The following is a 25,009-nucleotide window of genomic DNA, read 5'->3' on the forward strand; positions in this document are numbered from 1 at the left end:
ATCTCTTTAGACATTCTTTGTCTTCTAAAATCTAAATGGAAAAAGGAAGCCAGCAGCAGCTTCCAACACGTAATTCACACCTTCTTCCTTTCCCTAAATTGTTATATTTTGAGTATCTAAAGAATATATACTTAGCCTAGCAGTTCCAAAGACTTTGGTTGCATCAGTGATTGAAAGAGCATTTTTGAAATGCTCATTTCAAAGCCTGCCCAGAGAATCTGTTTTCCTTGTTGTTGTTGTTGTTGTTTGTAAAGGAGTCTTGCTCTCTCACCAGGCTGGAGGGCAGTGGTAGGATCTCGGCTCGCTGCAACCTCTGCCTCCTGGGTTGAAGCGATTCTCCTGCCTCAGCCTCCCGAGTAGCTGGGACTACAGGCGCCTGCCACCACGCCCAGCTAATTTTTGTATTTTTAGTAGAGACAGAGTTTCACCATGTTGACCAGGATGGTCTCGATCTCTTGACCTCATGATCTGCCCACCTCTGCCTCCCAAAGTGCCGGGGAGAATCTGTTTTTAAAAAACTCTCTGAGGTGATTCTGACATGCATCCATGTCTGTAACCATCAGCCCAGTTACTCTCTTTCATTTTACAAACGACAAAGCTGAGCCCCCACCCCTCAAAAAGGGTAAGTAATTTAATCAAAACAAAAAGTGAGTTAGGGTTGTGAAATCCTAAGATGAATTTCTTTTCAGGATGTGGCCTGGTCCTCTTTCCAAAATCCCATCAAAATGACAGTATTTTATTAAGAAGAATAAGTCTGCCGCAGCAGCAGAACAATAACACATACAAGGAGAATACCCTGAGTGAACCAAAACCACAGGGACATGCTGGAAGACACAAAGCAGATGGAATCAGACTGCTGGGCTTGACAAAGCCACAGACCCAATCCAAATAATGGAGGGACCACTTTTTTCCAGAACAATCTAACTTTTTTTTTTTTTTTTTTTTTGAGACGGAGTCTTGCTCTGTCACCCAGGCTGGAGTGCAGTGGCCAGATCTCAGCTCACTGCAAGCTCCGCCTCCCGGGTTCCCGCCATTCTCCTGCCTCAGCCTCCCGAGTAGCTGGGACCACAGGCGCCGCCACCTCGCCCGGCTAATTTTTTGTGTTTTTAGTAGAGACGGGGTTTCGCCGTGTTAGCCAGGATGGTCTCGATCTCCTGACCTAGTGATCCGCCTGTCTCGGCCTCCCAAAGTGCTGGGATTACAGGCTTGAGCCACCGCGCCCGGCCCAATCTAACATTCTTTACTGTACTTCTCCCAGCTACTGTTGGTAAGGATCACCCTCTGATATAGGAAGCCTGTCTTGATGGCCTCTTACTATGAGTGTGAAAACCAGAGAAAAAAGACAATGTTTTTAATATAACTCAACACAGCAGCAAAATCTTGAAAGAGACACTATGTCTGCCTTATAACTCAGGAGCTAGAAAGCTCTCCTGCCAGCATCTCCCCACCCTGGTGCCACAGGATGAGCATGAGTCTGCAAACCAGGAGAGGGAGGCCCCAGCAGAAAAGAGTGACAATTCTGAAGACACGTGTGATGGTTAATACTGAGTGTCAACTTGATTGGGTTGAAGGAATCCCAGCAGTTTGGGAGGCAGAGGTGGGTCATTTGAGGTCAGGAGGTTGGGACCAGCCTGGCCAACACGGTAAAACCCCGTCTCTACTAAAGACACAAAAGTTAGCCAGGCGTGGTGGCCGGCGCCTGTAATCCCAGCTACTCAGGAGGTTGATGCAGGAGAATCGCTTTAACCCGTGGACTGTCAAGAGACATAGGCTGCAGTGAGCCAAGATCGCGCCACTGCACTCCAGCCTGGGTGACAGAGTAAGACCCTGTCTCAAAACAAACAAACAAAAAAACAAAAGAAAAAGAAAACTTTTTTTCAGCGAAGTCTCCCTCTTATCCCCCAAGTTTGAGTGCAAGGGCTCGATCTGGGTTCACGGCAACCTCTGCTTTCCGGGTTCAAAGGATTCTCCTGCCTCTGCCTCCCAAGGAGCCGGGATTAAGTCACCTGCCACCACGCCCGGCTAATTTTTGTATATTTTAGTAGAGACAGGGTTTCACCATGTTGGCCAGGCTGGTCTCCAACTCCCGACCGCCTGGGCCTCCCAACGTGCTGGGATTACGGTGAGCCACTGCGCCCGGCCGAAACACCGAAAAGCTTAAAGGCCTTTCCCCTTCCCCGCCCGGGCTCAAAAAACGCCGGAGCCGCTCTGCACCGCCCTGTCGCGGTCCCCGGAGCAGGCCGGCTGACTCGGGCGACCCTGGCTCCCGAGAGGGCTCCGGCCACCACGGGCTCCCACCTCTGGGCGCGGCGACAGGGGCCGAGAGGGGCCGGCAGCCCCCAGCCTGCCCCCCGCCAGGAGCGGGAGAGACGCGGCCTCCGCCTCCTCCCACCCAAGCCTCCCTCAGTCCCGGGGACGGGCCGGGCTAGTCGCCGGAGAAAGGGGCGGGGAACCGGGGTCTCTCCCGGGCAGGCACCCGTTTGTTCCGGGACTCCAGGCGCCCCCTCTCCGCCCTCACCCTGCCCCGCGAGGCCTCGGCAGGGCGCCTCACCGTCATGTTGCTGTGGAGCGTGAGCCGGCGGCTGCGGGCTCCTGGTTCTTGTGGAAGACAGATGCCAGCAACTTCAGTTTGGCCTTGAGCCGCGACACGGACATCTTCCCCTCATCTCCGGCGGGGGCGGGGGGGGGGGGCGGAACGGGAGACTCACCGGAGCCGCTGTCACGGCCGCGACCACCCGCGGGGCCGCCCTGCAGAGCTCTCCCAGCTCCGCCTCTCCCCGCCTCCTCCAGCCTCCTGGGAGCGCGGCTGGAAAATGGCAAGGGGCACGGAGGTGGCCTTGGCGGGAGCTGTGTGGAGGCCTGTGGAGCTGCTCCCATTGTAACCCATCCACCGACGGGAGGCGCCGCTCCTGTCAAGCCGCAGCTTAAAAGGGCGACAGCACCACCGCCCCCGCTACCGCCTGGGAAAGGGCTGCCCGCGTCCCCGTCCCTGTCCCCGTCGCCCCTCGCCCTTCACCCTTCAACCCGGCGTGCCCCGCGCGCATCCGTTTTGGCGGGTGCACGAGTCCAGAGTGTGCGCGCGCCCCCGGCTGCCCCCTCCTCCCTTGACCCAGCACCTTTCTGCCTGACCCATCTGGTCCCTTCCTCACACTGGCTGACAGGAGGCTCAGGGTGGCACAACCACCAACTCTGTAACTCTGTGTGTGTGTGTGTGTGTGTGTGTGTGTGTGTGTGTGTGTGTGTGTGTGTGTGTGTCTCCCAAGGCGGGGGTTGTGTGTGTGTTTGCGTGTGTCTGTCCGTCTCCCAAGGGAACAGAGCACTGCTGAGTTCAGGCTGATTATTAGCTCGTGGACTGTTAGCAAAATACAGTCACAAGAAGGCTGTGTGCTGATTTGTCTTTTGCGGTGACATCATGTTGCTCATGTTTTATGTTTTTCAGAGTTCATTTTTTTCTATTTGTTCTCAGTTAATATCTAGCTCCAGAGATTGTGTAAGTAGAATACCCCCAAACTGAAAGTCACCTAGGGAAAATATAGGAAACATATGTCACCCATTTAAACTATAGTTGAAAACGTGTACACTTTAGTTTCCTGTAGCCAACACTGGATCATGGGTAAGGGCACAGGATCCCAGGGTTGGACTGCCTGGGTTCAAGTTCCAACTTAGCCACTTGCTGGCTGTGAAATACTTGACAGCTTTAAGTGTCAGTTTCTCTCTCTCTCTTTTTTTTTTTAAAACTTAATCCCAAATGTGATAGTAACTCTCAGTTTCTTGATCTGAAAAACAAATTATTCAATGAGAGTCTGTGTGAAAACTTGAAAGTTTTTAAAGCCACTGCCTGGCTCAGGAAAGTCCTCAGCTTTAGCGGTTATTAGCTATGATTATTATTGTGTTGGCTACACGTGCATTAATGAGGCAGGAAAATGCTCAGGGACAACAACCGAGAATCCTAATGATCTCATCAGACCGAGAGGGAGGCCTATGTGTCCATGCTCATGTTTCAGCTCAGAGCCCTTTGTCTAGAAGGCTCTTGAACTCAGAGGCCCAGGCACTATCAAGTTGACTTTGCTGTGGAGCCCGCACTTTTGTTGATCAATGAAATTGACATAATGCTTGTTTTTTTTTTTTTTTGCACCAACCATGTGCCTAGAGTTAACTGTGTCAAGAGGAGCATGCTTCAGTTGGCTGGAGTGAGCAATTCATCTTGTGGAGGAATGAGAAATGTTAGTGCTGAGACAAGAAACAGAAAACCCCAGGGTCAGGTAGGAGTCACTGAAAGTCAGGCAAAGGAACTGGCCTCCAGTAACAAGTTAGGCTTTGTCGGCCTCTGGAGAGGAAAAAATTAAGCCAGGCCCGAGGGCACAGATCCTAAGGGAATGTGGCAGCTCTAGGCTGTCTATGGAAGAGAAGCAGAGGGTGACACCTGGTTGAAAGAGGGGCCTGGGGGACATAGCTTGAGCCTGTGTTTACAGATGGAGTCTCCTGATTCCTGCGACTGGGGAAGGAGATTGTGCCAGGATCAGGGGACCTCAAATCAGAACTCTTGCCACCAACACCCCTTCTTTTCAGGGCATCTTTCACTGCAAACAACAGATAAACTAGTTGGAAGGCTCAGCAGATTCTCACGGTGGTGCCTAGCTGCCCTTTAACCTGTGACTGAGGATGATGCCACTGGCTTGTAAGCACACATAGGAAAATCTTTACATCCAGGGACACGCCATGCCCCACGGAGACAGCTGTGTATGGTTCTTTAGGTTTAGGGTGCTGTGCTGGCAATTGCCTTATAAATATGTAGGATTAAAATGGGATGCCCTGGAGCTTATCTAACCTTTATCCTATCCCTCCCCCTGAGCCCCAAAATGAAGGGGCTGCTAGTTTTGTTTGCTTTATGAAAGATGGATCTGTCATTGTTTTTAGAACCTTTGGAGAAAGATTTCTTGGGAGGAAGCTATCCTGAACCCCCAGAGATTTTCTCATTTACTGGGCACCAGCTTTAGAGTCCTAGGTCTTCATCCTGGCTCAGCCACCCTCCAGCTGTGTGACCTTTGAGAAGTTGCTTGTCTACACTGAGTCTCGTTGTCACCTATGAGTGGAGGCTGCTACATTGCTACTGTTTGGAGCACCTACCCCCAGGCACTCTTACAGCATGATGGTGAAGATAAAATGCAATAATAAGGCTGAAGGGGGAGGATCGCTTGAGGCCAGGAGTTCAAGACTAGCCTGGACAACAAAGGCAGACCTCATGTCTGTGAAAATGTTTTTAAAAAATTAGCTGGACTTGGTGGCTTACTCCTCTAGTCCCAGTTACTCGGGAGGCTGAGGTGAGATCACTCGAGGCCAGGAGTTTGAGGCTGCAGTGAGCCGTGATCTGCCACTGCACTCCAGCCCAGGCAACAGAGAGAGACCCTATCTCAAATAAATGGATAAGTCAATAAATAAAATAATAAAATAATGCATGCAATTACTACACTAGTACGTGATCAGGCACATGATAAATGCTCGATAAATGGTAGCCCCAATAAACTTTGTAATGTTTTGGTTGAGGGTGTTCTTTGGACTCAGGCCAGTGATAGAAGCATTGGAAAAGACTGATGTGTATGATGGCTGTTTCCTGCAGGGACAGGCCTGTATCTCCAGGGACCCGAGGCATTGGCTCCATGGGGCACCTTGTTCTATTTACGCTATCCTATCCCTGTACTCGTGTGGGGACCAGAACACGCTGATGGAGGAGTCAGCAGACCAGGCACAGCGGTGCGCCGAGATGCTGCGCATGCACCACATGCTGAAGGAGGCGCTCTGCGTCATTGGCAACATCAACAAGGCCACCATCAGCACGCCCACGTGGTCTGTGGACAACTCTTGGCTGCAGGTGCCAAGAGTCCTTGCCAGACGCAGGTACGAGGGCCGGCCCCCAAGGCTCCAAAGTCCCCCAGCCCCCATGGCTGAGCCTGGGGCTCTTGGAACAGGCTCTGTGCCCAAGCTGACAGACGAGAGCTCATGGTTTATGGTGTAAGGGCTTAGAGCTTGGAGGGGGTTGTGCGTGGGGCCGCACTCTGAGGCGGCCAGAGGCCTAGGAATGTCATCCTGGGCACGCCGTACCTGTTGTGCAGTCTGAGTCATGCTGCCAGGGCCGAGTATCCGGCTCCCAGCCTGGGAGTGCTGAGAGCCAAATCCACTGCAGAGGAGGGGTGAGAGTCAGGGTCCCACCTCCTCTATCTGTCGGCAATCCAGTTGTGATCTAGGATAAAACCTCGAGAGTCCCATACACACGGTCAACCCAGAACACACCTCACAGGCCAGGTAGGGACACACAGCCCCCTTCTCTCCCTCCCAGGTCCCATCATAGCTGCCAGCGTGTGACGGAAGGCAGGGTCCCTGGTCCCCGCTGAAGCACTATCGCTGGTCAGCAGGCTCACGCACCTTGGCCTGTTGCTCCTAGAGGTCGCCTCTGTTATTCAGACAAGGGGACCACAGTGCCTGGTGTTCCAGCTGAGCTCTGCCCAGCAAGCCCACCCACCTCCCCTGCCATGGACTCTCCCTCTTCTGCTTTTCCTAACAGGAAGGGCCCAGCCTCACTTACGCGACTTGCAACCCCCAACAAGCTGAGGCTCCCCTATTAGACTTATAAGTCTATAGGCAGCGGCATCCGGCTGCCTGCCCTCCCTGCCTCCCCCAGGGTCCCTTCAGAGGGTCCTGGCTTTCTGACCACCCAGAGGGTTCTCCGGTGATCACTCCAGCCATCCATGCCTTTTATCTTCATCATCCTGGTTCAAGCAGTATTCCCTCTGTATCAGGCCTGGTGGCTGTTGCGTTGGGCTCCCCAAGGCGAGCGTTGGCCCCAGATCAGTGGGTTGGAAGACAGGGTGACCAGAGAAGAGGGAAGCCCGAGGAGGCTGAGCACTGGTCTGACCGGTGGGTGCATTACCTGGGTGCCGTGGACGAGGCCAGCGTGCGTGGGGTGAGAAGGGCTGCCACAGCCTCCAGGCTGTGGTTCCAGGAACCTTGACAGGGCCACACCTGTGCCCTCCCCTCCCTGGCCCTCCCACAGCTGCTGTGGCACATCTGTGCTCTGCACTTGCCTCACCAGCTCTCTGCTCACTTTTCTCCCTCCTGTTTTCTCTCTGCTTTCTCTCCAACCGCCAGCCGATTGGGTCCGGCAAGTCCATTCCATTCTGAGAGCCCCAGGCCCTCCTTCGACCTCTAAATAGATCCCCCCTCTTCTCAGAGACCTCCCTTTCCAGGCCTGCCTGGGCGGCTGTTCTGTGATTTGACAGTGGCTCCCCCGGCCCCAAAGCCAGCCCCCTTCATCTGTGACTTGGTCTGCTGTAGTGGTGAGCTGACACCTCCAGGTGTGACTGTGGCTGAAAACGTGTGTCCCCCTCTATAGTAGGCCCCTGCCCTGTTCTATAAATATCTATAAATACATGTATGTACATATATACACGTACATATACACACATATATATACACATATATATACACATACATATACACATACATATACACACATACATATACACACATACACATACACACATACATATATACACATATACACACATATACACACATACATATACACACATACATATATACACATACATATATACACATACATACACACACACACACCGCTACACGTGGCTGGTCGCCTGGCCTCTAGCCCTGGGAATCAGTCACAATGCTGTCTTTTTGGAGTCTTGTGTGCCAATAAGAGAAAGCTGTCCCCCAACATTGCCCCTCCAAAGTGAACAACCTCCAGTGAGCCTCCCTGTCCTGCCCGGCCTACGGAGAGCCAGCCCCCGCCATCCCTCCCACCCCCTACCAAGCATGGGAGTGCTGTGCAGGCAGCAGTGTGACCTGACAGTCTCTACCAGTCCTGCTGTCCCTCACACCCATTTCTGGATGGCGGGGAAATGTGTCCTCTGCTGGCTGTGTTCTCTGTGGAGCTCAGGGGAGGGGAAAGGCCAAGCCATTTCTAGGTGCTGTTGGGATCAGTGAAAAGGCCATACCCTTTCCAAGGTTCACTTTTCCTGGAAAGCCCCTGGAGCTTCCCTGGCTCTTATCCTGTGAAGCCGGCTCTGGCCACCAGGGGGCAGGGCCATGAACTCAGCCTGGAGGGAGCCTGTGGGGCAGCCGGCGCTCTGGAGGGACAGACAGAAGAGGCCACCAGGTGCAGACAGGAGAGGGAGGCACGGGGACGGAATGGAAGACGCCTGGGCTGGGTGGAAGTCAGTGCCCTTAGGTGCTGATACCTGTCTTCCCGGCCACCGCTAGATCAGGCTTCTGAGGCTGTTGGCTGTCAGGGCCGGACTGCGCCCCGCAGGCGCCATGGCAGTCCCCGTGGAATCCCCCAGGTGCCACCAGGCAGCATACAGGTATCAAGCCTGGAAGGTCCCTAACAGCCTAGCTGGACATGCTCAAGACACTCTGGGGCTCCTCGTTTGGTGGCACAAACTCCAGGACCCATTGAGGGAAACGGGAACACACCAGGCCGAGGAGGATGGTTAAATCTGTTTATTCCAACATAAAAAGCAAAATAAACAGGAGTCGCATCACCAGGGAGCCACGACCCCATCCCCGCCTCCTTCCTCTGTCCTATGCTAGCAATAAATAAGTTTCCCAGCCACAAATAATTATTAGAACCTCCTCCCCACGTGCCAGCTCCAACCACAGCTAGGTACCATACAGGGGTGGCCCTACCCTCTGGAATATACAAAACGTTACACAGACAAAATGTGTACACTGGGGAAGGGGGCCCATGCCAGCAGCTCGTGTCCTCGCCTGGTCCACAGTTAGCCCCACGGTCCTGCCTCACTTACCTCTCTGAATAAGAAGGCGTGAGCCCCCCTGAGAGAAAAGTTGCTATGCTGAGAGTAAGGAGGCTGTCAGAGTCATGCTTAAAAATTTTTATTTTAAGGTCTTGTCTTGCTACCCTAATTGTAAAGGGGTGACTGGGAAGGGGTGGTAGGGTCATGGTGGCGGTGGAGACTCCAGCCCCACTTCTCCAGGCTTTGCTGACACGGAACTGCTTTGAATTTTTATTTTTATCCCATGACTTGTTTTTTAAATCCCATAACTTCTTTTTCATACCATTTGGTAACTTTGCGAAAAACATTTTTCTACATTTTTGCCACAATTTTTCTCTTTTTTATCCCATAATTTTTTCACTCCATAACTTTTAAAATCCCATAACTTTGTAAATTTGTGTTCTTTTAATAAACACTTGCATAGTTATATTACAATTTTGTAAAAATGAAACAGATTATCTCATGCCAAGCATGCCTGGCATTTGCACAGTATCTACACCTTTAACAATATAGTTTTCAAGACTCGCAAAATAAAATTTTAAGGCAAAAACAGCACTTTGCAACAACTTAATCATTTATTACATTAGAGTAGCATCACACCAGCAGTCAATAATGTCACGTTAGGGGAAAAGTCTTTCAGTATTTCCAGTATAAATTCTGTTTACAAGAATTCATAAATTGGTAAAATTCATTCTAAGAAAACTTGGCAAATAAAGCTTTGGGCTGGAATTGGCATTTCTTTCTCTACTTTTCCTTCCCACCGTTTCGTTCTTTTAAACTACAGTGTTCATATTTTAAAATGTTTTAACATTTCAGAACACTAAGATAACAGGTACATTTTTTAATAGTTATATTATTTTAAAATGACTCTTTAAGATAAAGTTTTAGAGAAACTATATTATGCATAGCGCTGATTTACATTTTCAAATTTTCTAAAAATCAGCTTAGAAAAGTTTCAGAGCTGAGTTTTTTCCATTTCTGGAAAACCTATCAGGTTTAATCAAATACTTTCACATTTATTCAGTTGAACTCACATTTTAAAATTCTATGTTTCTGATGAACTCTAACCTTCCAATGTTGCCTTCTAAGCAAATTGAAAGCTGCCTTACACTGAATGAGGAAGAGCACAAATACTTGGCTGAATGAGGTATCGCAAAAGACTGCATGCACTTTGAAGACTTACGTTATTGTCACACCATTTCCATTCTTTTTAGCTTTTTCTTAAATATATGACAAATACCTACACAAAGAATGGAATTTCAGTTAATACAGTAAATTTATTTTCCAGACGGACATTCAGCTGAAATATGCCAGCGTGTGATTTAACCCATCGGCACCTGATCAACACATTATGTTCAGATTGGTCACAGATGCTAAACACTATCTGAAGGTCATGCCCAGTCACTGATATCTATCAGGGTGAAAGGGAAGTGATTTGAACGATAACAGTACCTTTGAAAGAATTTATTACTCCCATCACCAGTACACAGAAAATGGGGGAAAGTCTGTTTCCAGTTCTCCGCCTTTAAACAACTCTAACGTCAGTACTCACGGTGGCATCTATTAACATAATAGCAGAATATAAGCAAATTTTATCTGAATTCTGTAATGAACATACATGCTGCAATAACATTAAAAAAGCATGGCAGCCTATTCCAAACCAGCGAGAACAGTTTTGTGCAAACAGTGGGTCTTTGGGTGTTTGAACTCCCACCACGTAAGGGCGAACTCGATATGCATGCTAATGACCTACAATTATGAGATTAAAAATGAAAAATGCTAAAGGATGCCAGAGTGAACCTCAGTGAAGGCCACAGAGACCCACTGTCTTTTAACTTTTTACAAATAAACTTAAAGTATAAATTAGAAACACAAATAAACATGAATAGCTCTAACATTCGAATGAAGTAAATGAATTGTGTAGGAGATCAACCCTATAAGTTTCTTTTTAAAAAATGTCTTGACCAGCTCTTTGATGACGGTGATGTTTATCTCCTTCTTCTCCGCAGCCAAGCCCAGCAAAAGAACGGCACGCAGCGGTTGCTGCCCAAGCCTGGGTGCTCCTGGTGCTCCTGGTGCTCCTGCGTGATGGGCTGAGCAGTGGGGTTGTCGTGGGGAGACCCCTCCGTGGCCTCTCCTTGCCCAGTCTCGGCGCTGTCGCTGAGGCTCAGCTCACAAAGATCTTTGGAGAGAGGGAGGCGGGGATCTGAGCACAGTGCAAACCCCCTGCTCCTGCCTGCCCGCCCTGCATGAGGGCTCTACTCACCACCATGCTTGTGGGCAGCCCCAAGCTCCTGGGGGGGTGGGGCTCCTGGACCGGGCTCATTATCAGGGCTCTGGGCAGCGGCCAGGAATTTTCTGTGCCCTTTGTTGCGGTCAGCACAAGCCGCAACAGCAACTCCTGCAGCTCTAGCAGCTCCACCTGGAGGGAGGGGTGCTCAGGTGTCAGGCCGGGGCTGGCGCCCACCCTCACGCCACCCCCACCCTGACCCCTACCCCCGCAAGGAGGTTGCACACCCTACCTTCATCTCGTCGTCTTGGGCCAGCCTGATGATGTCCTCCTCCCGGTGTGGCCTCTGTGGCACGGCCCTCTGGCTCCGTTATAAGTTGTTTAATTTTCCTGCGGGAGGACGGGGCTCAGACCCTGGGGCCCCTCCGACGGCCCTGCAGCTCCCCCTGCCTTGCTCTGGCCTCCCACTCACTGATGGCATCTCTCCCTCCAGTACTGCGTGAATCGATGTTCTAGTTTCTCCACACGCTCCCTCAGGTCCGCCTTCTCCTCCAGGAGGTCCATAAGGCCGCTCTGGAGCCAAAATAATGGGGTCACCTCTCAGCAGTGACCTGCCTACCCCTGCCCTTCTTGGCCTATTCCAGGACTCACTCACCTCCAGCTTCTCCATGACTTCCTGCAGGGCCTGGGGGGTCTCCCCACTCACAGACTCGCCCCCAGTCCCTGGGGCTGGGACCGCTGCCTCTGGCTCCTTCTGGGTCGAGGTTCCTGTCTCATTCACCTGGCCCAGCTTCTCCTGCAGCTCTTCGACTTGCATCTCCAAGTGCAGTGCGCTCTTGTTCTCATTGTTCTGGACAGAGAGAAGCAATCAGCAGCCACCCACTGCAGTTGGAGACCCTAGAACTCGGTGTCTGCCCCCCATGGCACCGGGAAGGGTGGAGGCAGCTTAGAAAAATCATCTCTTCTCTCCCACAGCCACCAGAGCAGGGCTCAGGCTCACAGATGCCTTTAGAAGTAACATTTCACGTGAGGGCTAAACTGCCCCCTTTTACAGGTGGGAAACAAAGGCCTGGAGGGCTAGGGAGGAGGGCAGGCTCCGCAGGTGGGGCAACGCACCAGCTCCTCGACGCCGCTCTGTGGCTCGGCCAGCTGCTGAAGCCTCTCCTCCTGCCTCCCGAGCCTCTCCTTTTGTGGCTGGTTCAGGAGACTTACGTGTTGATGGTTTTCCACGTGGGCCTGGAGCTCTGCTGACACCCTCTCTAGTTCCTTCCTCAGGTGCTGCAGCTCCTCCTCAGGGGGCACTGCTGGGGGCTCCGGGGGCAGGGGTGCAGCTGAGAAAGGAAGCAGACAATAAGGGCCTCTAGATTCTCAAAAACAAACAAACAAAAAACCCACCACCACCACCAACAAAAAACACCCTCCTCTTGGTGCACAGCTCCTCTCAGGCTCCCCAAACTTGGCCTCACTGCTAATGATTCCTCCCACCCGGATGGTAGCCAATCTTCCAACCACTTTCAGATGGAGAGCACTGTGGGTGGCTGACAACGGGCCCTCTTTGCTGATGGGGACACTCAGGCTCATGGAGATAACAAGACTTGCTGTTTCCTGGCACAGACCTCTTTCCCTCTGCCTCAAAGCCCTTCCATCCACCCACCTCCCTGGGGCATTCTAAGCCACCCCCAGAGCCCTCTGATGCCAGGCCTGCTCCCAGGTCACACCAGCCCCATCTTACCCATCTGGTGTTTGAGTTGGGATAAGCTTCTCTCCAGCTCCTCCACCCAATGCATGTCATGCAGCTTCTCCTTCTTTAAGGTGCAAAGCTGCCCAAAGCACAGGGGAAAAGGCCCTGGAGAGAGGGGCTGGTGGCTCCACAGGCTACCATCTGCCTCTCTGCCCCCACCTCCACAAAGCCCAGACCCATGACCACCTCTGGCTGTATATTCCCATGTTACAGATGCCCAGAAAGATCCAGTGACCTATCCAAGATGGGGGGGTGAAGGGTCAGATCTCACCTCCTGGGACATTTTCCTCATCGTCTCCTGCCACTGGGCCCTCTCTGCTTTTATATGTCCAGCATATTCATCTCTCTGTAGCTGTACTAGCTTCAGCGATTCCTTCACCTGCAAGAATGGGAACAGAAGTTACGAAGGGCTGTCACTGGTCCTCACCTGCTCCTGGCCACCTGGGGTCACCTTCCTTCCACATCCCTCCCTCTGCAAAACCTCACCTGTGTCACGTGCGCTTTCAGCAGTGCCCGCTCCTGTAAGGACCGCTCTAACTGCGTCTTGAGAGGTGTTTTACTACGCATCGAGGACTGGATGGTGAAGAGTGAGAAGTTTCTATCTGGGGAACCTGGGCCATTCCATACAGTGCCCCTTAAACAGGCTAGGGCTAGGCTCAATATACAACACGGTCAGTACAGATCAAGGCATTTACCCGTGGTCTGGTTTTTAAAAGAACTCAGTAAAGTTGGAAGGGACAGGGAAAAGATCGAATTTACAGCTGCCTAACAGAGGCCCAGAGAGATCAGTTAATATTGCTCTTGTTATTACTGTAATGACTAGCACTGTTTGAACCTTTATGGAGTGCTTCACCAGGTACCATGCTAGCAATCCCATTTAATCCTCACAACCACCATAGGAGACAGTTACTATGATTCCCTCTATTGTGTACATGAAAACACATGGAGTATTTGAGGTTAAGTGCTTGCCTAAGATCACTTAGGCAGAGCTGGGATTTGAACAGCTAGATCTATCTGATTCTCTAAGCCCATTTTTCTTGCTGGGGACACAGAGAGGAAGGGGAAACTGAATCTCTTGTTCACTGTTTGAAAGGATGATACATGCGCAAAGTCCAAAATTCAGAAGGTACAGAAGGGAAGTATCTCCCAGCCACTCTCTTGCTCTCTCCTGAGTTTTTTATGAACCTTGCAGTCTTATTTTATGTACATTTTCATACTATGTACACACACACACACACACACACACACACACACACACACACACACACGTTTCCTCTCTACAGAAATGGTAACATACTAAAGGTACTCTTCTGTACCTTCACAGTACAAGTACCCAATACCCCACCTAGGACTTGGCCAAGACCCCAGCCAGGTAAGGGCAGGGCAGGCACTTGGCCTCCAAGCTCTGTGTCCAGTGCTCGCTCCCCACCGCACCCCCCAACTCACCCACAGCAGCTGACTCAGCCCCAGGCTGCCTCTAACAACCAGACACAAAAGCAGCGAGACGTGGCCATGCCTCTTTCTGGGCGGGACACTCCATCCTGCAGAAGGGACCTTTAGGCTCACTCCTCCATCTGTGAAGCCGGGCTCCCAGGAGATGGGGCAGGTGGTCAGACTCACCTTGTCCGCCGCCTTCTTCTGTGTGGCGGTGACAGCAGACAGAGCCCGCTCTAACTCTTCCGTACGCTGCGATGAACGTTGCAGGCGGGCAGCCAGATCCTTCGACTCTTCTGTAATGAGAGAGTTGAGATGGGGCCCAAAGGACTCCCACTAAAGACCTATCCAAGTGCCAGGTTGAAGGATGATAGGGTGCCCAGATTCCCACCTTCAAAGTATATGAGAGAGCGTTTCGTGCGATACACGTCAATAGTTAGTTTCTTTTTCTGTACGTTCAATCTCTGGATTTGAACCTTCAGGAGAAAAGCCAAGCAAGTGCTGAAGGAGAAGGAAAGAAACATTCCCCGGAGGACAGGAGAAAACTTCACACCCTCCACTCACCTCTAGCTCCCTTTCGGCTTTCTGTTTCTCGTTGTTTGCCTTCTTTTCCTATAGGAAGAGGAAGACAGAGCTCTTACCAGGGGGAGGCAGAGGTGGCACAGCAAGAGACATGCCCCCAGAATGCCACCAATGCCCCAGGACAGGCCCACCCATGAGACCAGGGTATCAGGGACCCTGTGGGGATGGGGTAGAATCTGAGGGGTGAGCCTTCTTCCCCAGGCTGGGAGTGGACAAGACGAGACTGGGGCCTCTACATCTGAGTGCCCCCCAAACCCAGCCATCATGTCGTGAGCAAAGAAATCGCGTTACTTCTTCCAGCTGATGTTCCACTTGTTTCTTCTGTTGTTCCTGTGGGGAGAGTCAAATTAAGGTGATGGAGGGTGGCCCCCTCAACTCTATTCCCCAGGCCAGGAAGCGGTAGGCAGGGGCCAGGAATGGATTTTAAAGGCAAAGTTCTCAGACCCAACGGGAACACAAACTGGTCAACTCTCCTCAAGGTCCCAAGGACAGAGGATTTGGGTCTTTCTTGGTTTTCACCCACAGCCACAGAACTCAAAGTCTGAATCTGAAATCTCTTGAGAGGACAGGAACATAAACCTCTAGAGATGGAGTTGGAGAAAGGCCCCCCTCCTGCCCGCTTGTGATTTAGAAAAGTGCGTTCGTTCAATAAACATTAACTGAGCACGTATGGGCCAGGTACGGCTCCTCACAGTATATATAGGATGGAAAAGGACACACAGGAGCTCTTGGCCCTGAGGTTTCCGTTCTAGGGGGCTTTTAAATCTCGGACTCTCAGAGCTAACAGACACCTTTGATACTCACTACCTCCTCTGGAAACACGAGCCCAAAAAGGAGAGGCAGCTTGTCCAGAATCAAAGAGCAAATTAGGGACTGAGTCACGGCAGAAATACGGGGCCCCTGACAACCAGTCAGGCTCGCACTTCCCCAAGAGGCAACGACCCCAGGGCGTGTGTAGCAAGGACTCCAGCAGGGGTGTGTGGAGAGGAGACAGTCGGCAAAGAGGGCGGCAAAAGAACAGCCATGGTGCGTGCTCTGGGGTCCCTCCAGGTGAGGCTTAGGCACCCCAGCTCCCCATTTGTCCTTTGCCCCACGGCCCCCAGCCCCTTTCTTCAGAGCCCCAAGAGGAAACTGGAGCCCAGGATTGGCAGCCTGGAATCAGGGGATCCCACTGGACCCTTACCAAAGATTTGATGGTGTTATTCAGTCGACTGATTTTGACGGACCTCGAGTCAAGGACTACCGCTTGTTCTTGGCACGGGCTCTGAGGTGCATGCAGAGGGCAGGAGGTGGAGCAGGAGTCGGGGGAGAGGTAGAGAGAACAATCATTAGGGCTGGGGTGCGTGTGGGCTGTCTCAGCTGGCAGAGGGGCACCGAGTCCCTGCTGTGGGAGGAGGTTGGAGGGCTGGCCTGCCTGGTCACTGCACCTCCATCCAGAGCCTCCCACCTCCAGATCCTTCAGGGTAGCACATGAGGTAGGGCCCGCCCCGTGGATACCTGTTGCTGACTACAAGAGAGTACACATGGACATATTCTGTTCCCCTCAGTGTCTAAGCCCTCCGACTTCCTTTCATTCACATCAACTGGCAACATTTTCTTTTCTGCCTCTCTTGGACCCTTTGTCCCGTAACTCCTTTGTGCCAACTTCTCTCATGGCTCTTACTTCCCCACCATCCCACCCTGGGGCCTGACATCAGTGACTCCTGATGGCAAGTGGCTGTTCTTATTGTCCTGGCTTCCCCTTGAGACTGGGGATGAGGAAAATCAAAGAGCAATGACCATATCCTGGGTGCCCTGAGTGTTCACAGCAGGCCATGTACTAGGGTTTAACAGAAAAACAACAATAAGACATCTCATTTAAACCTCACAAATGGAAGTCAAACAATAGAACCTCTATTATACAGATGTGTAAAAAGAGGCCTGAAAATCTCAAGCAACTTGCCCTAAATCATATCCCTAGCAGACGGAAAGGCAGGATTCAAACCCAGAATTCATTTTTTTTTTCCGTTTTGTGAGACAGAGTCTCGCTCTGTCTCCCAGGCTGGAGTGCAGTGGCGAGATCTTGGCTCACTGCAAGCTCCACGTCCTAGGTTCAGGCCATTCTCCTGCCTCAGCCTCCCGAGCAGCTGGGAATACAGGCACCTACCACCATGCCGGCTAATTTTTTTTGTATTTTTCAGTGAAGACGGGGTTTCACCATGTTAGGCAGGATGGTCTCAATTTCCTGACCTTGTGATCTGCCCGGTTTGTTCTCCCACAGTGCTGGGATTACAAACGTGAGTTACTGTGCCTGGCTACCCAGAATTCTTAACCAGTACCCAATGGTCCATTCACAATCTTAACAATTACCCTCTACTGCCCCTTCGGTCCCCTGTCCCCGGGAGCCTGGCCACCAAGACTCACATCCCGAGCTGAGTGGCAACCAGCAGAAGTGGATGTCTCAGGGCTACTGCCATTTGTTTTCCTGTTCCTCTTTGCTTCTGCTGGAACAGCAGGGCTGTTTCTGTGCCAATATTCTTTTAACTGTGGGAAAGAAGAGCAGTGATCGTCATGAGACCTATCGGCCCCTACAGCCACATCCTCCCTTAGAGTTTTTACAAAATATTCTTATACACCATCTGATTTAACGACACCAACAGCTGTATAAGAGGTGTTGTCACAATCTTTTAGGGACTGAGAGGGATTGATACCATAGCTAGAAAAAAAGAAAAAAGAAAAAGAAAAAGGCGATACTGGAACTTTGAAACTCAGTCTTCTGACTCCAAGCTCTGGGGTCTTGCCAAGAATCAGCAGCTGCCAGGGACCAAAACCAGAGGCAGAGGTAGAAAAGTAAACATTAAGTAGGCAGGAACCGTATGCCCTGCGGTTTAGAGTCATACATCCTCACACGTCTGTTAGTGTGAAGAAGTGCACCAGTACCTCTCAAACTTCTATATCAATGTATCCTCACGGCAGAAGGCAGCCTTTCTGTTAAACCCGGAATTTATCAGAAAGAGGACTACCCAGCCTCATTTCAGAGAGAAGTCTGGTATTCTCTTAGAAACCTATGTGACTGTCATCCCTAAGTATATTCATGTTTTTTCTCTTGATCTCAAGAGAATCAAGGGAAACTGATGCTTCAGAAAGACGTCTCACATTTATCCTGTGGCATTCAAAGTTCCCCAGGTCGAGATAATATGAGGAAGAGTCAAGCTGTCAAGTTCAGTTTCCCAAGATCTATTCCACAGAAGATGAGCAAATCTCACTTCAGAGACGACTGACTGAAGGGCAGTCTGGTCCCAGAACCATGGAGAATTAGAATATGAGGTGAGAACTCAGGAGAACTCAGGAGGAGAACTCAGAAAAAAACTTTAAAATCTCTCTGGAAAGTAGAAGCCTGGGAGAAAACCAAACCAAACCCATTCTCCCATTGCCACATGGAGGTACGGTCAACGTTTTGCGCTCACAGGGGAAGTGTAGGCTTTCCCCCCGTCAAGGTCGATGTTAAGGGAGTGAGGCAGCCTGGAACCTTTTGCTCCTAGGTCCCACAGTCTCCATTCCCCTTCCAGCTGGAAATTTGCACTGTGAGCAGAGGAACCAGAAATGGGGTGGGGACACTTAGGGGACTGGGTCATAAGATCAAAGGCCGGTCTTCCAGTAATGACAGTTCCCAGGCAGACTGTGACATCACTACATTCCACTCCTCCTGATTGGGGGGAGGGACCACATCAGCGCAATGTCCGAGTTACCACTCCACGATGGGGGAGGGAAACACAGGGTTGAGACCCAGGTCCTTGGAGACGCCAGCGCAAAGAGCCCAGGGAGGTTGACCTTGAGGCAGCAGGAGAGGAGGGCAGAGTCTGCAGCAGGGAACTCCAGGAGTCACCAGTCCAAAGTCACTCAGGGATGACTGGCGACGGTGGGGCCTGGGGCTGGGGAACCCAGGTTCTTGGAGACAAGAGCGCAAAGAGCCCAGGTAGGTCGAGCTTGGGTTGGCAGGAGGTGAGGGCCTAGTAATGGAGAGGGGAGCCCCAGGAGTCACCCGCCCAAAGTCACCCTGGAGTGATGGGCGAGGGCAGGGACTGGGCTGATGCTGAAGGGGCAGGGCTGACTGACAAGACTTTTGCAGGGGGAGTCCAGAGGCACCTGCATTGGAGGGCCCTGTCCAGTGTACCTCAGCAGTGATATGGGCTCTGGCAGCAGTCTTGTCGTCGGAGGGGATCTGTAGCTGGGTTGGGGGTCATGACCTGGTGCGTTTTTACCTTTTTCTTGGCTGCGGCCAATCTGTTCTGTGGAGTTTCTTCTGCCATCGTGGGGCGGGAAAGGGAGGTGGGGTTGGGGCCACAACAGCGAAATCCCAGCGAGCACTGATCAAGACCTCCAGTCACCTACCAGGCAGCTGTGTGACTGAGCCACAGGAGTGGTAACCAGGGCACCAGTAGAATGTAGAATAGGGGCGTGGCCTTAATGCTCCAAGCCTATTGGTCAAGGAGAACCATGAAAGGGAAAGGGGCGTGGCCAGGCAGCAGTGTGTCCAGAAGGACCCCTGGCTCATAAGGAAAGCTACTCATGCACCTGCTGTTCCCACCCACTCTGAAAGAGAGGAGGGGCTGCCCACTCTGGGAGAGGGAAGGGGCCAGCTTTTGCTTTAAAAGCTTTAAAACTTTAAAAAATATATGTGTGCATACTTTATATATAGATGTGTGTCTGTGTGTGTGTATCTATGTGGTTATCTAGAGCTGTCTTCATTACCCAGTTTCTATGCAAGGTCTATGGTTTTGGCCTATATTTTTATCTTCAAATACAGTATAAAATTATCAGTATTACCTGAACTGAGATACAGATCTTATAAAAATGGAAAATCCATAGCATGCTTGATGATTAATGAAGCAGACTATATTATTCAACATTCCAATAAGATAATCACAATGATTTCTCTTTTTTGGAAAAACGTTTCTCTTATTCTCCTACGTTATTGTTAAGACTTTTTTTTTTTCCTCAAACAAGAAGCATGTTTAATATCTGGAAAAACACAGAGGTTTTGGGCCAGGTGTAGAGGCTCAAGCCTGTAATCCCAGCACCTTTGGAACCTGAGACGGGTGGATCATCTGAGGTCAGGAGTTCGAGACCAGCCTGGCCAACATGGTGAAACCCCATCTCTGCTAAAACTACAAAAACTAGCCAGGTGTGGTGGTGGGTGCCGGTAATTCCAGCTATTTGGGAGGGTGAGGCAGGAGAATCACTTGGACCCAGGAGACGGAGGTTGCAGTGAGCCAAGCTCACGCCACTGCACTCCAGCCAGGGCGACAGTGCAAGACTCCATCTCAAAAGAACTACAATACAATACAATACAATACAATACAATACAATACAATACAATACAATACAATACAATACAATACAATACAATACAAAACAAAATAGATTTTAAAAGCTTTGAATTTAATAAGCACTCAAAGCTCTTTACCGGTTTAAAACAAACACAAGGCCCATTTTTCTAGAATCACCTGGCCTCTCTAAGCCTTGCAAACAAAACTGAATTTCTCACTTGATACTTGGCTATCACTTGCAATCACGAAAACCAAGAATTGTGTTATGTCACTGTGTACTAATTGGTACCTGGAGTTCACACAAGGCTGGGATCAAGGGTTGAATCTTTCACGATTTGCTCCATAACCTGTGTGCTTCTTATCCCAGACCAAACTAAGCTTTTGTGTAGAGTTCTACAACTTACAGTTAGTAGACAAGAGTGGTTCTCAGTAATGTAGTCTCTGGACTAGCAGCACCAGCAGCACCTGAGAACTTTTCATAAGTGCAAATTCTCAGGCCCTACCCTGGACCTGGTGAATCAGACACTCAGGAGCAGGGCTCAGCAATCTGTGCTGCAGTCATCCTTCCAGGTGTTCGGGAACCTCTGCCATACAGCAGGTAGAAAAATGTGTTTTCTTCTGTACGTCAAAAGCCAGGGATACTCTATGTTGTGTCTCGATATGCAGCAATGGCATGCAATTAAAACACATAACTCTCCTTCCTACTCCCACCCTCCATCCAATGTGTTTTATTTTCATGAGTTCCAAAAGAAAACAAGTGGCAATCAGAAGTTCAGTCAAGAAAGTATACGTACAAGTATTAGTTCTTATCCAGCCTTATCTCATAGAAAACCATTTATACCGTCTGACAGCTAAAGTTTTAAAAAAGTATCTTCTAAGAATGAGGGTTTCCAGCTGCATCCATGTCCCTACAAAGGACACAAACTCATCCTTTTTTATGGCTGCATAGTATTCCATGGTGTATATGTGCCACATTTTCCTAATCCAGTCTGTCACTGATGGACATTTGGGTTGATTCCAAGTCTTTGCTATTGTGAATAGTGCCTCAATAAACATACGTGTGCATGTGTCTTTATAGCAGCATGATTTATAATCCTTTGGGTATATACCCAGTAATGGGATGGCTGGGTCATATGGTACATCTAGTTCTAGATCTTTGAGGAATCGCCATACTGTTTTCCATAATGGTTGAACTAGTTTACAATCCCACCAACAGTGTAAAAGTGTTCCTATTTCTCCACATCCTCTCCAGCACCTGTTGCTTCCTGACTTTTTAATGAACTTAAAGTATATTTAAAAAAAAAAAAAGTATCTTCACAATCTAAGACGCAGGCACACTAGGAGTTCTATCATAAAACACCAAGTAGATCAGAATGTCCAGACCTACTAGAGAAGAAAAGTGGAATCATTGGCTATACTTCTAAGTTGCATTCAAAGGAAATTTAAGTTCTGAATTGTTTTCACCTTCATCCTTCCAAGTGAATAGAATCCAAACAGAACACTCCATTCCTTCAAAGCCTCTAGCCAGGCACAGTTTTACTGTATTACTTCTTGCTTTCAATGGATATAAAGCAGAGTCCTGGTCGGCACATTAGGTATACCTGCAAAGATGCAGAACTAAACGGTTCCATCTGTTCCGTATTAAAACAAAAGTCCTGTAAACCTTGGATGGTGAGTGTAATACTTCAGCACTAGCACCAAAACCTCAAAGATGAGAAGATACCAAGAACAGCAGTAGCAAACAAAACTAAACTCTCTGCCAGGAGCAGTAGTTCACACCTGTAATCCCAGCACTCTGACAAGCCAAGGTGGGAGGATTACTTGAAGTCAGGAGTTCAAGACAAGCCTGGGAAGCATAGGGAATTCTCATCTCTGCAAAAAAAATTTCTAAAAGCAGCTGGGCATTGTGGCACAGACCTGTCATGCTAGCTACTTGGCAGGCTGAGGTGGGAAAATTACTTCTTCCCGGGAGTTCGAGGCTGCAGTAGCTATGATTATGGCACTGCACTCCAGCCTGGGTGACAGAGTGAGACCTAGATAATTACATTCTCTCCTGCTCCTGTTTACACCAAAATCACGAAGTTAAAATACTTTCAAATTTGCCAGGATAAAAATTAAGTGAAATGTGACTTTGGAGTTTGGAGGAAGAAGGAAGGAAGGGAGGGAGTAAGGGAGAGAGGGGTGGAAGGGAAGGAGGGAGGGAGAGAGGAAGGAAGGAAGGAAGAAAGGGGAAACAGAAAAGGAAAGGAAAGGAAGAAGGAAGGAAGGAAGGAAAAGGAAAGAAATGAAGAAAACAAAAAACGGAAAGAAAGAAGGAAACGAAAGATAAAAGAAAAGAAGAAAAGGAAAAGAAAGGAAAGGAAAAAAGGAAAGGGAAGGGAAGGAAGAAAGAAAAGAAAAATAGAAAGAAATAACAAATTACTTACTAGGAGAAAGTTTTAGTAACCTCAATGACAAATAAAAGGATTGTATCTTTAGCCTGTAAAGAAATCTTTATAATTACTCAGAAAAAAACCCAAAAAATCAAAAAACAAAAAAACAAACACAAAAAAACCCCCAAAAAACAAATGATTTTCAACAGAAAATGGGCAATGGAGAAAGAGTCGCTTCTCACAAAAATAAAAATGGCCAACAGGTATATAACAAAGATTCAAAAGCATTAGAAATCAAGGAAATGTCATGAAAACAATGACATTTTCTGTATAAAGGCGCAAAGATGACAAATGGAATGGGGAACCTGGACCTCTGTTCCTGTTGGTGGGAGTATAAACTGAGACACTTTTCCTGGAGGATAATTTGAAAATTTCTATTAAAGACCCTCAACATTATTACCCTCTGGAAATTCTACTTCTATGAATTCGGTCCAAAAATGCTTGCTCGACTCCATTAAAATGTATGTATAAGAAAATTCACCTCTGCGGTGGCAATGATAAACTTAATATACATCCAGCTATTAAAAATGATGATGCTAGGATATATTTCCTGTCACAGAAGTATGCCCAAAATATAGTAAGTGGAAAAAGACTATCAAATATGATTCTACTTTTGAAAATATTTACAGGTATAAAAAGTATAAAAAACAACACACCAGAATGTTTTGAGTGGCAAATTAAAGATTTTTCTTAATATTTGTCATCCAAATTCTTACAAAAAGAATGTGATTTCCTTTATAATCAGGGAGAAGTGTTATTTTCATTTATTTATCTTTAAATCTTTTTTCTTTTTCTTATTTTTCCTCCTGTATGTATGTATCCCAAGTAGGCTAGAACTCCTGCCTCTTGAGGGAATCCAGCCCATTTGTGGGAAGTGCACTACATACAGCTGCTCATCTTCCTTTTATTTTAAGAGATCTGGAGACGTTTTTATTTCAAACTGTTTTGTTGTTCTCAGAATATATGTTAATATATGAAATTGAGGAAAAGACAAAGGAAAGGCTGACTCCCTACCCTCCTGGGGCTACTCTTCCAATTTTTGCTGCTATTGTTACATATTAGTATTCACTGGGTATTAAAAAGATGGGCAGCCCCTTAGATCCTTTTTCCTTATCTCTTTCTCATAATCCTACTTCATTCCTTCATTCACTTAGTTTTAAAAGGGTCATGTGTACAAATATATAGTTCAGAAAATTTCTAAATGTAACTATCTATGAAAGTATGCGGCAAAATCCCATTCACAGTCCTAGTCTCCTTCCACAGCCAAACACTTTTAATTGGTTTCTTATACATCATTTCAGAATTTATCTTTGAAAATACACGTGTATATTCTTATTCTACTCTTCTCGCTCAACACAAAAAGTAGCATACCACACATACGATACCACTCCTTCTTCCTTTTAAAACACACACACCATCGATCCGAGTTCTTCTACGTGAGTGCAGAGTCTTTCTCATTCTTCTTTTCAGCTGCGCAGTGTGCATCATTTGGATGCACCACAGTTTACTTAACCAGTTCCTGTTGGCGGACACTGAAATCATCCCTATCATACTATTGCAAACAACAGTGTCAAGCACAACCACCTGCACACACCAAGTTCATTTCTGAATCTGCCTTTGATGAAGCCTCTGCTTGAATCACCACAAGGTCACAAGGCTGAAAACTTAGCCCCTTTTTTAGTTTTCATTACGTACAGCAGTATGTAGCAAAAGACTCTCTCGGGCAAAGCAAACGTACTCTTTGGGGACGTACTTCATAACGATAAATGGATAAACAGAACACCAAGGAGAACCCATTCTATTTAACCATGCACATGTATGCATACAATACATGAATATGAACAGAAAGTTAAATAAATCCATCAAAGCATTAAGCACTGTCTCAGTATGGTGGATCTATGGAGTGCTTTGTAGACCGCCCTCCTTGTCTATCAATTCTTTCTAATTCCATAACAGTCAATATGTATACTTCTACAATATAAAATTTCAAAAAATGCAAACTCAAATTAAGCTGCATATATTCCTTCAGTCTGTCCCACATTTGTATGGTGTTCCAGAGTGCTCAAATATCACTTCGTTAAAAATATTTAATTATTTTTCAAATATAGAGATGGCAGGGTCTTGCTCTGTTGGCCAGGCTGGTCTTGAACTCCTAGATCCTCCTGGTTCCCCTCACTTCCATCTCCCAAAGTGCCGGTATCACAAATGTGAGCCATCAGGCCCGGCCAGGTTCATTTCAGAAATCTTTCCCCAGCACTCCATAAAATGGAGATATGACTCCATTTTAGTCATATCTCTATTACCTCACTTGTCACATGATAATCAGTTGCTCACCCATCCATCTCCCTTCATTGCTCATGAGCTCCTTGAGAAGAGTCTGATTTTCAGCACCTTGAACAGAGTGCAACACATACATGCTTCATACACAGAGAAGGAAATGATTTCATTACAGTGTAATTACTCCCAGAATT

The 25,009-nt window shown here is 48.6% G+C and overlaps 1 protein-coding gene and 2 pseudogenes across 2 annotated transcripts; 1 reads left to right on the forward strand and 2 right to left on the reverse strand.

The window, feature by feature from the left end:
* Positions 1–10,261: 10,261 nt before the first annotated feature.
* LOC135971689 (golgin subfamily A member 8B-like) lies at positions 10,262–17,290 on the reverse strand. 2 transcript variants are annotated; one of them, XM_065547577.2, is made up of 15 exons: positions 17,201–17,290; positions 15,981–16,061; positions 15,089–15,127; positions 14,780–14,827; positions 14,607–14,691; positions 14,402–14,511; positions 13,268–13,354; positions 13,053–13,160; positions 12,773–12,860; positions 12,253–12,371; positions 11,696–11,890; positions 11,513–11,613; positions 11,333–11,430; positions 11,077–11,232; positions 10,262–10,992 (listed from the first exon to the last, which is right to left on the reverse strand). In XM_065547577.2, exons 7-15 carry the CDS (start codon positions 13,346–13,348, stop codon positions 10,799–10,801), a joined length of 1,140 nt encoding a protein of 379 aa, XP_065403649.2. In that variant the 5' UTR covers positions 13,349–13,354; positions 14,402–14,511; positions 14,607–14,691; positions 14,780–14,827; positions 15,089–15,127; positions 15,981–16,061; positions 17,201–17,290; the 3' UTR covers positions 10,262–10,798. The 2 variants fall into 2 exon arrangements, with proteins under 2 accessions (XP_065403649.2, XP_073851542.1); XM_073995441.1 differs by lacking the exons at positions 14,607–14,691; positions 15,089–15,127; positions 15,981–16,061; positions 17,201–17,290 and having other exon boundaries at positions 10,664–10,992; positions 14,780–14,914.
* On the forward strand, positions 13,359–14,383 carry LOC141407366 (uncharacterized; annotated as a pseudogene).
* Positions 17,291–18,279: 989 nt separating the features above from the next.
* LOC135971560 (uncharacterized) lies at positions 18,280–19,147 on the reverse strand (annotated as a pseudogene).
* Between the last annotated feature and the right edge of the window lie 5,862 nt (positions 19,148–25,009).

The sequence above is a fragment of the Macaca fascicularis genome, chromosome 7, assembly GCF_037993035.2.
Source record: "Macaca fascicularis isolate 582-1 chromosome 7, T2T-MFA8v1.1".
NCBI classification, from domain to species: Eukaryota; Metazoa; Chordata; class Mammalia; order Primates; family Cercopithecidae; genus Macaca; species Macaca fascicularis.